The sequence below is a fragment of the Sordaria macrospora genome, chromosome 4 (genome assembly GCF_033870435.1).
Source record: "Sordaria macrospora chromosome 4, complete sequence".
NCBI classification, from domain to species: Eukaryota; Fungi; Ascomycota; class Sordariomycetes; order Sordariales; family Sordariaceae; genus Sordaria; species Sordaria macrospora.
In genome coordinates, this window is record NC_089374.1 from 199,529 (window position 1) to 213,415 (window position 13,887).

Below are 13,887 nucleotides of genomic sequence, written 5' to 3' on the forward strand. Positions count from 1 at the left end.
GTTTTCCATGCTGGACTATGTTCAATATTGTCCGTAGTATCGAGGTTATGTCTACACCATCTCGAATCATCAAAACTGATGTCAGAACCCTCTGCCGCCTTTGAAAGTCTCTACCATCTTCATCATACCGAACATGATTCTGACGAAGGCCGAACTGTCGTCCGACGTGAGTGGATGCGAGCGAACGTCAACAAGCGAAAATCATCGAATACTTCTTCGCAAAATAGCAGCCATTATGCAAATTACGGACACACCCTCCATGTCCATCCCCAAAACGAAGACAACAGATGGTTTAGAAAGAATTCAAGATCTTGCGGCTCAAACCCACCTCGATGAGAGCCTCAACGTCAACCGGTGTAAAAAGGGATCGTCATTCGCTGAAATCATAGCACGTTAGCCGCAACCCATTCACTGCACTACATGCGTTTGGTTCTGGGACCCCTAGAAGAGCCCTAAAGAGCTTTCTGTGCAACCGAGAGACGATCCGGCGACCGGCAGTGCCGATCGCCCAAAGGCCAAGATATCAGCAACCCACAGAGAACACTTCAATGGTGATTCTAGCCCCTATGATGCAACTATCTGCTTGTTGGGCGACCAATATGCATACCCCCCTTGCCAACACGAGCCGCACTACAGCACTGCTACAGCAACGAGGACGCAGAACGACGCCAGCGAAAAGCCCAGAAGATGCACACCTATCCAATTGCAGAGAATGATAGACGGGATGGGCGCGGCTTAGAAGAGGAGATGGGTTAGTATCATGCAAAAAGGGTTCAATCTTTCTTTGCCTGGGCTTACTTGGCTGCTTGGCTATCTGTCCGGATATCAAATCGGGTTACACAATCCCAGGTTGCCAGACGTTGGCGGGTATGGCAAGCGTGGTGATGATATGAGGGTGTGCAACTGTGAACATCTTCAACAGGGTAGAATGGAAGATGTTCAAGATGAGCATCACGGCTTTCCTCCCCGTCTCGGCCCCCGTCGTGGCCCCGTCGCTATTCCTTTCTCTTTGGTCTTTCTATCCCACCATTCCGGCCACGACGGGGAAGGCATGCATGAGCTGTGCTGCATGCAATTTGGCAATTGACTGCCAGTCCATTGGCATGCGCTTCTATCGTTATCTCTGTACCTTCTTGTTGCTCGCTGCACACCCATCCCCATTGCACAATTCCTCACAGCCACAATACCGGTCTGCCACACAGCAGATGTTCAACAGGATTCCAGACCGGGACAAAAGCACAGTGACGGACCCTGTCAATTATTCCATCACAAATAACACGCAAAGGGTTCTTCCCTGCTTCCCTGTTCTTTCCCGCCGTCTTCCACTTGTCGTTGACGATCTGATCTACAGGTGGGACCGAGACCAAAGATCGACAAAGACCCTGACGACGCCCAGCGGGTGCATTGGTGCAGTGGTGCACAATGATATCAAAAGGATCATCGAATCTTATCTCGACAAGCGGGTGTTTACAGATACAGATCCTACCTGTACAGAGCGGTTTCGGAGATGCACACACGGGATAACGGTGAGAGATGCAGCAGCGTTGGAGCACAGTGTCTTTGCACGTTCCAGCGTTTTATTCTCTAGTCCTTGAAGACTGGAAGGTTGAGAGACGTGACACGTTACTTAACGCCGCAGAGGTAGCTTCGCTCATCGGTAACCGTCTAGGCCTACACCACGAAGGTCCAGGGGAATGAGGGTTATATGCGATCAGCCGTCGGATAACACCTAGCTCGAAAGCTAAAGTGCTATTGCGTACCAATTGCGCAATAAGAGTCCTAGGGGTTTGAGTTCGTCTATCTCACAGTTTGCGGAGTGCACTCCGGTTGTGTAGCTGCTTGTGGTTTGTTCGGTGAGTTCTTTCTGGCTCTGTGCTATGATGTCGGTCTGTTCTTGGGTGACGGAGGTATGGTGAGCAAGTACAGGCAGTAAAGCCAGGTGGACGTGCAAGCAATGAGCCAGTAATGGTTTGCAAGCTTGGAGAAGACTTTATTTCGCATCTAGTCTCGGTGCAAGGGTCTGTCATCCATGCTTCAACCTCAAGACTGGAAGACGAGACGCCATCTGTCTTCTATTGAGGGTTCAATGTTGAAGCTTTGAACACAGGATTATGAAAATATGAACAAGTGTTCCAACCATCCAGGAACCAGATAGAAACAATGAAAGATCTAGACACCATACGTCTGAGATCCAACAATCTTGACAATTAGACTCGCAAAATACCCCGATGCCTTCCAACTCATAAGCCTAAGCTCTCCAAACAAACTTCCAGTCCTCTATTCCTCCTAAGTACAAGTCCCAAAAGGCGGGAATTGCATCGTTCCACACTTATACGGTCCACCACACCACTTGTCGAATCCAACTTGACCCTGCTTGAAGCAAACGTAGAGAGAATCGTAGATATGCGTTGGATCCGTTGGCTGTTTGTATGATTGGAGGACCTTGATCAAGTCTTGTTCGGTTGTACCTGAAAGCCAAAAGACTCGATGTCAGCATCAGAAGAAAGAAAATAGGATTGAACTCCGACATACCGCTTTTGATGAGATCCCAACCGCAGACGCTGTAGCTGTAAGGGCAACCTTTGATTTCAGCCTGGGCAAGCTCAGCGGTTGACAAGAGGATGGCTGAGCTGGCGAGAATGGTTGCTCACCTAAACCCCGTAAGTCTTCAGCGGCTCTGAGAGAATGAGACTACATCGAATCCAGTATCGGCAACGATGATGGTCTGTCCTGCACCGGAAAAGGTATCAGTGGTGGGCTTGTCCGACCTGCCTGGTGCTGGTTGATCTAGGACAGATATATTGTGCCGAGCAATGTTGTTGGCTAGAAGAGTTGATGAGGGCGGATCTCCTCGATCGCTCTAATAGCATCGATATAACTTATACGGACCACCGCGTCAGCGGTAGCACATAGCGTTAAACGGTTCGCACAAACTTCAATCGAGTTTTGTTCAATGCCCGGGATAGCTGCCAACTAATCCAGGATTGAATCCACCATCTTGTCTTCATCTTTGTGTACACCCATATGAAGATGAAGATGTCTTTTGGCACCAGCTTCTTGCATGCCATAGCGTAAGAACAGGTCTATTTTGGCACATGCCGGAAACACATTGACCGTTATGACGAAGTTGAAATTAAGAAGGAGCAAAAGGTCGGTGGGCAAGTATCGGCATAGGTGTATATCCTGAATATAAACGATGTTGTAAGCATTACACTACCGCTACCTTCAAAGGAATGGGCTTGTTACCGTTGCCAAAGCCTCCAAGAAAGTTAGGCCAATGTTGCAAAGTTGATTTTCTTGATCAGTGCTGAGAAGGCCTGTTGTACGGATGTAGATGTAATTGGTGTGTTGAGCATCTAGGGAAGATGGCTGTGACAAAGACATCTTGTTCCCGTTCAGGTAAAAACAGGCCTCCTCGCTAACTAGTCATTGTCTGAACACCTCTAGGGGGAAGAATGCGTCGTATTAAGTTGACAAGTGGTCGGGTTACGCATTAGTAGCATCTAGACATGAGTTCATGGGCTCCTTGGCGTCCTGGGCGGAGTGGGAGCGGCATGGTTCCAAAAGGTGATTGTTGAGGTGTCAAATGCGATCGGAGCGAGACTTGCGATGGCGACCAACTGGAGGTTTGACAGAACGATTGAAGTCAAGGTGAGAGGATGAAAAACAAGCCCAAGTTTAAATTAACATTGAGACACAGAAGCTTGGTTTGAGCAACGTACTAGAAGACACATAAAAAGTGCTGATGAGTTATGTTACAACGGTGAAAGGGAAGGGAAATATCAGATGTAGCAGAACAACCGGGAAGTCCGCTCATATATGTCCACCAGGAAAGGATAACCGTGCCTGTTGCTGTGTCATGGAAAGTTCTACCCAAGTTCCTGCACATTGACGAAATCAGAGGTTGCCGGTGCTTCCTGCAATGTCTTGTATTGTTCTGCAGAAGGCTCTCTCCGACATGCAAGAAAATGAATTACAAATGCTACATGCGTACGGTATGTAGGTATTTCCGCAAGCCGTCCCCAGCCCAGCTAAAATCGCGGAAAAACAATGGCAGATCGGCTGAGGCGCTCCCGCTCGAGAGGGGGAGGGACCGCTTCTTTGCAGAGCTGAGGTGGCCGGAAAGGTTCTCATTGTTTTCAACCCTATCTCCATCTCCAACCCACAACTCCATATCACCACCCCTTTACTCCTTCCGCCTTCCATTCCAGAGCTTCCCCTTTGACCCTTCCCCAAAGATTGAATCTCTACCTCAGTTGAACCTGCTAAAGAACTCCCAAGTGTTCCTCGGCGCAAATGGCGTGTTCGATCCCGGATCCGTCTGGCTAGGATTATGATCACCACCATGAATAACCCACACAACCTCCTTGCCCTGCTGACAGCCCTGATAATCAACCCTAGTCGACTTTCCTCCCTGGCCGGGGTTCGGCTCGCTGACCGCCCTGCAGCCATTATTCCTCACGAACCGATCCCTCAGCTGTCTTCCTCCTGACACATTAAGCACCGAGTCGCTCGTCCCATGCTGCGCGTAGTACGCCACGGGATCATTCCCGCCCGCGCAGCCGCTCAGCAAACTACCCGATAAAACGGCCACAGCGCGGATTTTGTTCGGCCTTGAGCAAGCGAGCGAGTAACTCATTGCGCCGCCGTAGGAGAATCCCGTGCTGAAGACGAGGTTGGTATCAATGCAGAGACCATCGCTGACGCTCTGCAGCATGCTATCAAAGAAGGTGACGTCCTCGCCGTTCTGGTTTCCCCAGCCGGCATTCAACCCCTGCGGGACGACGTAGATGGCGGACTTGTTGGTGTCCAAGGGCGGCAAGCCGTAGTATGGCAAGACGCCGCCCTGGTTCGGGTTTTCGCCCTGGATGATCTTTTGCGCGGAGCCGCCGAGCTGGTGCCAGAGGAAGATCAGCCGGTACGGGTTGGATTGGTTGTAGTTGTCGGGGAGGCGGAGGGTGTATTGTCGGGATTTGCCGTTGACGTTGGTGTTGACTGTTTGGCCGTTGCGGAGGGTTGGGCCTTTGCCGCAGCCGGCGGAGGAGGCGGCGGCGGTGAGGAGGGGGAGGCCAAAGGAGAGGAGGAGGAGGAAGGTGGCCAAGAGGCGGGAGTGGACGCCGGCCATGATGGAGAGTGTCACTGGCTGGAGGATGAGAAGAGGAGGTGAGGTGAGGTGGTTTGATGAGATGTGATGGTTGGATTATGAGTTGAGTAATGGAAGAGAAGAAGGGGCTTTATACCTCTGTGGTCCGCAAGCTCTTGGTCCACATTGTCTTGCCTTTGTTCATGTGTTTGAACTTGATCTCCTCAACAGACAACAAACCCAACACCTTCCTTCGTTTCCACACATCAACGCTCCCATCCCCTTCATTCACGAAAACACAACTGCCGAACTCTCGTCGTCTGACCATGAAACAGCACCAACCGACCATCAACCCTCAACCTCCAATCGAGCCATCAAGCGCACCTATGAGTTTTGGTATCGAGAGGACCTAAGTCACAGGCTCACAGCCAAGAGTCCCTTCCAGCGTGAAACCTGTCGGAATCTGTCGAAATCTGTCGACGGAGGTTGAGGTAGTTGCACATTGCGCGATTGCCGAATCCGGATCACGGAGCCGTTGCCGTCGATCAACACGGCAAAGTGTAGCAGGTTGCCAAGTCCTGAAGACCCGGTAGCAGGTCGTACCAGGAACCGGCAAAAGAGTTGGGTGCAACTTTCCCCAGTTTTCAAGAACAAAAGATCGTCGATGGTACCTTGGAGTCATGATGCGCGCCAATCGGAATGGTGAAGGTGAGAGAGGTTTGGACTTGTGGGAGGTGTTCGGGTTAACTGTTGCTGTTTGAGGTCAACTTGTAGGCGGACAAATGATCGAGCGGATATGTGTTCCGCAGGAGTTATGCTCATATGCTGGGGATGGGCGCCACACTTTCCACTTACAATTGAACTTTGGGCTGCCGTTCTTTCTCTTTTTTCCTCCCTCCTGCCCTCTTGGGCACAATACCTTTTCACATCATACCTATTCTCACATCTCTTTGAAGAAATGATCAATGCTTGTCAATCTCCTCCTTCAGCCTTCCACCCAATTGCGCAAGAAAGACATGCTTTAGCTCATCTCCAAAGACAGGTGCGCAGATCAAGTATCCCAATGCATGTAAACGTCAAATATGTATTGCGGTTTTCTTGGCCAAGCTGATGTACAGGGCAGATAAAGGTAAAAAACCCCGATGAAGTCCCAGGTGGTCGACAACATCTCACAGCTTCCAGCCCTATCAAACTGTTGCACCTGCACGCGATAAATGGGAAGAAAGAAGAAAGAAGAAAGAAGAAAGAAGAGAAGAAATAAACTTTTGATTGTCGAAGGAAGCATGAAGGCATAAAGGGAAGCAAGACCGCCTTGACACGACAGTCAAGACCAAGTGGTCAATATACCTCGTGCAAGCGGTGGCAAAGATGCAACCCAGAGTGGTGGGATCTCCAACACAAACGCTAGAGCTGAGCAGCCCCAATGTTCTTCCAGCCCTGGATCTCGTCCAGAGTGAGGACATAGTCGTGGTGATAGATCTGTAGCGTAAAAAGCCGGTCAGCAAACATCCAACACTTTTCCTTGCCATCTTCTCCATCTTCTTCTTCTTCAGAGAAGCTGTACTCACCTCATTCAAAACAGCCGGACTATTCCAGTCAGCATTATCAATAAAGCTGTCCCCCCAGGTACAAAACCACAACCAGTGCGCCCCATAAGCCACCAACAAATCCGGCCTCGGCGCCGCTCCGACCTCCGCCGCCGCAACCATCTTCCTATCCTTCCCCAGCGCCACCAGCTCATTGTACTGCGCCGACATCGGCCCGTTGCCCTGGGCATACACATCCGTGCTAACAATATCCACCACCTCGTCGCCGGGGTACCAGTCCTGTGCTACCGAGTTCCACACCCAAATGAGGTTATTCAGTCCATGCACCTTGGTCAACCGCTCGTACATGATGTGGTAGAGCTGCTTGGCGGGCGCAGAACCTTTCGCTCCCCACCAGAACCAACCCCCCTCGGCCTCGTGCAAGGGACGCCAAAGGACGGGCACGCCCGCGGACTGCAGACGCTTGAGTTGGTACGCGATGGCGTCGATGTCGCGGATCAGCAAGTTGTAGTTGGTTCCTTGGGGGTTGGCTAACGTGGCGGCGATGTCGAAGTTCGTGGCGCGCGTGTAGAACCCGCTCCACCAGGGGTTTTCGCTCGTGTCGTAGAGACCGGTGGGCGCGTTCCAGTGCCAGAGAATGGAGACGATGCCGCCGCGCTGGTGGTGAGTGATCGCTTCCTCGACGGCGTGGGAGACATCCCCTTGGTGGGCGACGCGGGAGGGGGAGTAATCCATTAGATCGGAAGATACCAAGGCGGGGGTCTTGCCGGTGGTGGAAGAGACGTAGTTGGCGTAGGACAGGTCCTGTTGGCCCGAGAGGATCTTCTTGCCGTAGATGGAGCGGAGGTAAGCGTACAGCTGCTTGGCTTCCGTAGAGGCGGAGGGGTTGACGAGATTGGTGTTGATGTTGTGCGCTCCGCCCTTCGTAGCGGGGGTAATGAGGATGTAATCGATCAGGTACCAGCCCCAGTTGCTGACAATCTCGAGGGTGTTGGTGCCTTCGTTCAGCAAGATCTGGCCGCCGGAGACGGTGGCGAAGGAGTCGGTGGCCGGGAGAGACACTTCGGTGGAGGCGCCGTTGAGGACCACGTTGGTGCGCTTGTCGCCGTAGATGCCCGCGTAGCGGATCGAGAGGTCGTACAGCTTGGCGGAGGAGGAGGGAATCGTGAAGGTGATCTTGTCGGTGCCGGTGTCGAAGCCGCCGACGTATCCCGAGCCGGAAAAGCCGGATTGGGCAGTCAGGATCTGGGTGCCGGAGAGGACGGCGTCTTCGGCTTCGTACTTGGTTGATTCATCGCGGCAGACGGGTTTCGCGGTGGTCAAGTTGGCCAAAGCGGCCAGGCCGTAGAGGAGGCCGATGAGTCTGGCCATTGTTGATGTGCAGCTGGTGATGAGCTGGCTGGTTGATGAGGAGTGTCTGTCCAAAACATGTTCGAGATGAGTGATGGGACAATGATGTTGTTATAGTTCTCCAAGAATTAGAGAGAGAGAAGGTTCCATTCTCAGTTCTCGCGGATCTCAGATCTCCAGGTACCCAGATTCGGTTCCATGGAGCATCACGAGCCGATCTTACCAATTGTTGATGGCGGACATTCGTCACCCTGTTTGCGACTGTTCGCGAAGGCGGAGCGTCGTCCTCCGTGAGTACAGATGTCCGAAAAGGGGATGTAATTGTCACGGGTATTTGTGGGGATTTGCATTCGGGGGTACCTTGGCCGTTGTCTCAGGGGTGTCAGGGGTGTCAACACGACTGTTAGGGGCTGTAAACACGAGAGAACCGCCCGATGGGGAGTTTGACGACAACGGAGGGAGGGGTTCCGTGAGCTGGATTCGGAAGTTTGTTTTGACTGATGGTGTTAACTGAGGTCAGTTATGGTAGATGCTGGAAGCATGTGAATTGGCGGCTTGGAAAGGGGTACATACATTGGCTGTTGTCCTAGGTATGCCAGGGGTGTCAACACGAGAGAGCGGCCTAATGTGGACTCGACGACGATGGGGGGAGGGGTTCCGTGAGCTGAAATGGGAATTCTGTTTTGATGGCATCAGGTGAGTTGTGTTAGATGCTGCAAGCACGTGAAATAGCAAGCTTGGAAGGAAGGATCTGCTATTTGATGCTTCAAATCCAATGTCTCACAAAAGAAGGGTGAGAATAATGCTGCTCAAGCGGACAACTTGGAGGAGCCCCTCAAGCCATCCAAGCCGGCCTCGCGCACGAAATTAGGAGTGTCCGTTGATGAAACCGTTGATAGTACACTGCTATCGAAGGACTAACGTGGCTAAGATAGCCGCAGCGATTAACAGCATGAGTCAAACAACAAGAAATGCTGTTCTTACAAGTTCATAACCATCCATTCTCCGTCTGACCCGGGCTTCTCGAGTAACCAGTACACATATCTGTTTCCATCCAGGCCCGTGTGGTTATCTGTCGACCACTCGTTGGTTTCCCGTTGATCCAAATGCGAAATTCAGAGGAGCTCTGCAAGCATTCTTCGCCGTCCACTCACGTTTGCCACGAATAACATGGACCAGTAGGTAGATTTCTTGGCCTACATGTATTGTTAAGTGTTGGACAAGCCCGCTGCCTGCGACATCTCCCATTCCTCTTGCTGTTCATTGCTTCGCTGCATAGCCGTGTCTATGAAGCTCAGATATAGAGGATCTTTATCAGTGTGGGCAAAGGTCAGTATGTGTCTAGGGCCTAAAAGGCAAGCAGTCATAATGAGATCTCTAGTTACTTACCATGACGCACTGTGTCAATGAGGGCTTGCGCGTCCGGCGCATTCGTAGATATGACCCGGACACCATTGAATCCCGAAGCCAGGCTGTGGTCCTTAAGGAGGACCACTCCAGTAGGTAGGTGCGTCACGTCAACCTTACAGTCAAAATAAACTCCCGCTTGTGTGACCTGGGCGGGTAGAGCGAAAGTGTCCAGCAGGTGAGGAGCAGGGATGCCAAATGGAAGAAGCGCGATTACGGTCTGTTCATGGATCCGTGGGATTGCCTCAAGTCCCACCAAGCTCAAAGCATCGCCCTCCGCAAAAAGTAGGCGGAACTTTGATGTGGGCATTTCTATCCGTGTGTTCATGGTGGTCAACGAATTCCAGATTGAATCCCGAAAGTTGACGTCCGTTCGCCACATGAGCTCATTGATACCAGGGTTGAGCGTCCAGATAATCTCGATCTTGTAGGCTTTTCTGTCCTTGTAAGCAGGGGCCAAACGGGATCCGAGGTGGTCGAAAGCGAAGGCCACAGCCCCTCCCGAGAGGAAAGTACCATAGGCGCCAAAAGGGGAGAAGAAATCTTGCCCCGAAATTATTAAGGGTAAGGGACCGGGAAGAGATGCGTTGATGAGAGAAGCTTGCACAGATGAGTTGACCACAGAAGCTGCCACAGAAGCTTGCACAGAGGTAGACATGGAGCCTGTTCTGATTGCTGTTGTTAAGATGGTTAGGTATCTAGGGCAGGGGCCTGCAGTTAGAGGTAGAGAACCGAAAGTAGATCAGCTGAGATTGGCAGTGTCGGCACTTACGACGTGCGTTGAAGAATGCTGTATTGTATCCAACAAGGATGAATGCCACGTGCGTTGTAGTGATGGAGATGTCAAAATGGGCTTGGGTATGCAACAGAACAGGCCAAAAAAATCGTGTCGAGTTATCGGTGCTGGACAGAACAGGAACACAAAAACAATGCATCTGACCATGGAAGTGCGCCATAAGGGCAATGGCCTTGATTTCAGACTTGGGTCGGGTCCGAAATACGGAACTTTCTTATGATCCCAGGTCCTGCCTTCCCCCAGCATTATACAGCCCCTTTGTCAAGGGAAGGAAGTAAAATCACTGTGAACGATAATTCGGCTCAGGATACATGTCTTTCTGACCTTGGAGCCTTCGTTCTTTCCAGTGACGACTAGTCGTATTATCCGTCATGTGGGATGGCGAAGGCGGAAGAAGGCGCAAATGCCGTCAACTTCACATGTGGTTGGTTCAGACACTCCGAACTCCACGAGACAGGAGCATTCCAGATGTCTGGTACTACCTAGAATTTCACAAAGTATGAACATGTGCAACATTTTACGGATTTCAGTTTCGCTAGGAGCCATGACTACCCCGCGATGAACATCCAGGTAGGTACCTCTACTCATGATGACTGGGTCATCATCCGTACACCAATGAGAACTCTGCTCTTGCCAAAAAAAGTGAGAGATTTGATGGCTCAACTACCTCTATCGAAGGATAGTAGCTACCTACCTAGGTAGCGTACTCAGCACAAAACCAACATAAAGAAACCATTATTCTGACTCCATGTCTTCCATGGTTCTAATCCCCTGGCCCGGGGCCCTCGGGCCATCAATACCATCGGAACCTGCCGACAGTGTACCCGTATCCATGCTCTGGTCCATTTAGGCCTCAATCCGTGCCCAAATGCTTACCGAAGTCTTGTAGCTTACCCCACCAATCAAGCTGAGAAATGACGGGTAAGGTACCTATAGTCCTCAATGATCCTATCTCTCGAGTTGAGAAACACCACGAGTACATGGGATACCTAGAGGTAGGGTGAAGGGGTTACTCCGCGACCTCCTCGACCTCATCATCTCTCGGAGCGTTCAAGTTCGCCTCGTGCTGGGCCAGTGCCTGGGCCAGGCGCTCCGTCCTCTGCGTTCTAGCGACCCTGACCCATATAACCATATTTCCTTGCACAATTTTCGCTGTAGATGGGGAGTCAGTACAAAATATCCGTGAAATAAACTATGATAGAGAACGAAATCAACATGAGTTTCAACTTGGGTAGTAGACTCACTGTGTTCCTCGTTAGCGTTCCCGGCAAGGGGCGAATCCTGCGACACCACCTTGACGCCCCTCTCGGCCTCGACATCTCCCAGTTCCTTGTCATCTGTACCCACCGGTCTCATCTTGACAGTGACTTCGTGGCCGTTGATCCTGTTGCGGATCTTGACGCTGCAATGGAAATAGATTCCGTCCTTCTTGGTCTTGTCGGATAGACCTCTGGGAAGGACCGGGGCAGGAGGTCCAAGTGGCACCACCACCACCACCACAATCGCGACGTGGTTCGCATCTGCAGGAGGATGTAATTGAAGGTTTACCAGTTCCTGGGTTAGGGTGAAGCTTTGGTCTCAGCAGATGAAATTGCCCGTCTTTGAGTTGGAATGCTTGTTCTTTCTCATGGTCGGCCCAGGCATAAGTGCTGCCGTCAGGACAAACGGCCTTTGTCAAAATTCCGATGCATGTCCTCGTTGAATGAATACGTGACAAAAATCCGGTAGTTGGCCTTATCGTGGGGATTAGGGTCCGTCGTTTTGTTTGCCTCATAGGTAAAGGCAAATCCCCCATTTTTTTTGAGTATTTTCGCCGTCGGCTCTGTCGACGGGTTGTTGTCCCGCAACCATGACCTTCCTGGGGCCTGGAAAGGACAGGTCAATCGGTTTGCTCTGCTGGGCAATTGTAGACATGTCTGCTTCTTGCGTTGGAGATGGTGTCCGGAGCAAAGTCTTGTGGGTGGCTGGAGGTGGATTAGGAGACGTGAAAAGTGATGATGTTTGACTGGAAGGATGGAGGTTGAAAGATGCTGTATCGTATTCCACCAGGGGCTGAACGTTTCAGTGAAGATAGAATAAGTCAAACAGGTCGATGATGATGCTATTGGGATAATAAGGAGGAGAATGGTAAAGCCTCCCGTATTTATCTCTCCAAGCCAGCCATATTCACGAGTGTCCATGGAGTATGTCGATGATTCAAAAGGATGCCGTGTCCCAACACCAACCAACTGAACCGAACATGATGGTGAGATGCTGAGATTCATTGTTCTCAAGTTGTGTTTGAACTCCTTGATCGGCTCTATTGGCCCTTTAGGCCATGAATCCAGTGTCTTCAGTCTGTTGGTGTTGGATCCAGGTACATTGCGCAATGGCTTGGAGACGATATCGTTGCGGTAACACTAAAGATTCTTTCGGGATCAGCTCGCACATGTCATTCGTAGTGTCAACAGCAAGGAAACCAAGATTGCTTTAGTGTTGGGTTGGAGGACGTCTGACGAATGTCGTTGAGGGTGACATGACGGTTGGTGCTTCTGCCATGGTTTGTTGAGAATCATTCTGACAAGTTCTTTGAAGTTTCGAGAGTGTGAGCGGTTCGTGCTCCAGCAGGCGTCTTTTGTTGAGTCGCGAATATGTTCTCGCTCAAAGGCGTGAGCTCCAAATAGCCACGGGTCAATACCGTACAAATGAAGGTCTGTTGGCTCATCGTGATACCTTCCATTGCCGTCAAGTAGAAATTCGCAACGGAATCTGAAGGAATGAGACAAAGAACCGAGCGTAGGATATAGCCTAGAAGGTAGTATAAGTATGAATGTTTGTGGCAAGAAGAGTGCAGGCGGCCTGACGGCAGGGAGGATACCAGTGATTGCGGGACCGGTCAAGAGCAGCAAATGTATCATGTTGACCACGGCAGACGGCATGTACCTGGAGGTACCGATCAAGCAGAGCGACGGGGAAAAAACCTGGGATATACGAATAAAGACCACCAAGCATTTGAAAAGGAAGTATGATCCACCAAAGGCGAGAGTCGGTTTCAGAAACGCAGAGCGGGTTCGTCTCCTAGCAGGTCCAACGACGGAATGGTCCAAATGCACCATCAACTGTCGGGTACGTATTCAAACACGCCCCCGAGTTTCATCATATTTCTCCGCGGTTTCAACGGTCAATAAGGAGCCGCCTTCATCACTTCTTTGCCTGGTCCAGGTTACGACACGGGTTTAGTTGGTGGTGATGACCCCCGAGTCCGGACCAACACCGTTACATCAACCAGGGAAAACTTTCGAACGCGAGCGCCAATAAAGGTCCTTGAGATCCCGTCATCACACCCCACGAACCCCACAAGTAGCGGCCGCCGCTGGAAACGCACTTTCTACTTTCCACGGCATGTTCAGAATGTTGAAGCCATCACATTCTTTGGCGTTTCTGTCTAAGTGGATACGATCCACACATAGCTACCCTGTATATAAACCATGTCGGACTCCGTCCTCCTTGTTCTGTTCTCTCTCTCTCTTTTAACCAAAATCAATACACGAAATTCACTCCCACACTCAATGCCACTTGTGGTGTATCATTACGTTACCTCCAACAGGTTATGAGCCCGGATATCGCATATATACAACAAAGCTAAGTCCCTCACCTCTCCTGTATCAACACTTCTACCAAGACTTCAAAATGTTGTTAGATATAAAAGACTTGCGCTTTTCACA

At 50.9% G+C, this 13,887-nt stretch overlaps 4 protein-coding genes across 4 annotated transcripts; all 4 read right to left on the reverse strand.

Annotated features, from left to right (window-relative positions):
- Nucleotides 1-4,252: 4,252 nt before the first annotated feature.
- SMAC4_04544 (uncharacterized protein) lies at nucleotides 4,253-5,125 on the reverse strand (the record flags this gene model as incomplete). Its single annotated transcript, XM_003345263.1, has 1 exon — nucleotides 4,253-5,125. The coding sequence occupies one exon, from the start codon at nucleotides 5,123-5,125 to the stop codon at nucleotides 4,253-4,255; it is 873 nt and encodes a 290-aa protein (XP_003345311.1).
- A 989-nt stretch (nucleotides 5,126-6,114) lies between these two features.
- Nucleotides 6,115-8,087, reverse strand: SMAC4_04545 (uncharacterized protein). The gene is made up of 2 exons (XM_066090129.1): nucleotides 6,652-8,087; nucleotides 6,115-6,562 (listed from the first exon to the last, which is right to left on the reverse strand). Exons 1-2 carry the CDS (start codon nucleotides 7,999-8,001, stop codon nucleotides 6,488-6,490), a joined length of 1,425 nt encoding a protein of 474 aa, XP_065946702.1. The 5' UTR covers nucleotides 8,002-8,087; the 3' UTR covers nucleotides 6,115-6,487.
- A 783-nt stretch (nucleotides 8,088-8,870) lies between these two features.
- On the reverse strand, nucleotides 8,871-10,439 carry SMAC4_04546 (uncharacterized protein). The gene is made up of 3 exons (XM_003345265.2): nucleotides 10,160-10,439; nucleotides 9,370-10,085; nucleotides 8,871-9,289 (listed from the first exon to the last, which is right to left on the reverse strand). The coding sequence occupies exons 2-3, from the start codon at nucleotides 10,043-10,045 to the stop codon at nucleotides 9,189-9,191; spliced, it is 777 nt and encodes a 258-aa protein (XP_003345313.1). The 5' UTR covers nucleotides 10,046-10,085; nucleotides 10,160-10,439; the 3' UTR covers nucleotides 8,871-9,188.
- Nucleotides 10,440-11,192: 753 nt separating this feature from the next.
- Nucleotides 11,193-12,097, reverse strand: SMAC4_04547 (uncharacterized protein; the record flags this gene model as incomplete). The annotated part of the gene is made up of 3 exons (XM_003345266.1): nucleotides 11,193-11,335; nucleotides 11,428-11,737; nucleotides 12,014-12,097. 3 exons carry the CDS (start codon nucleotides 12,095-12,097, stop codon nucleotides 11,193-11,195), a joined length of 537 nt encoding a protein of 178 aa, XP_003345314.1.
- Between the last annotated feature and the right edge of the window lie 1,790 nt (nucleotides 12,098-13,887).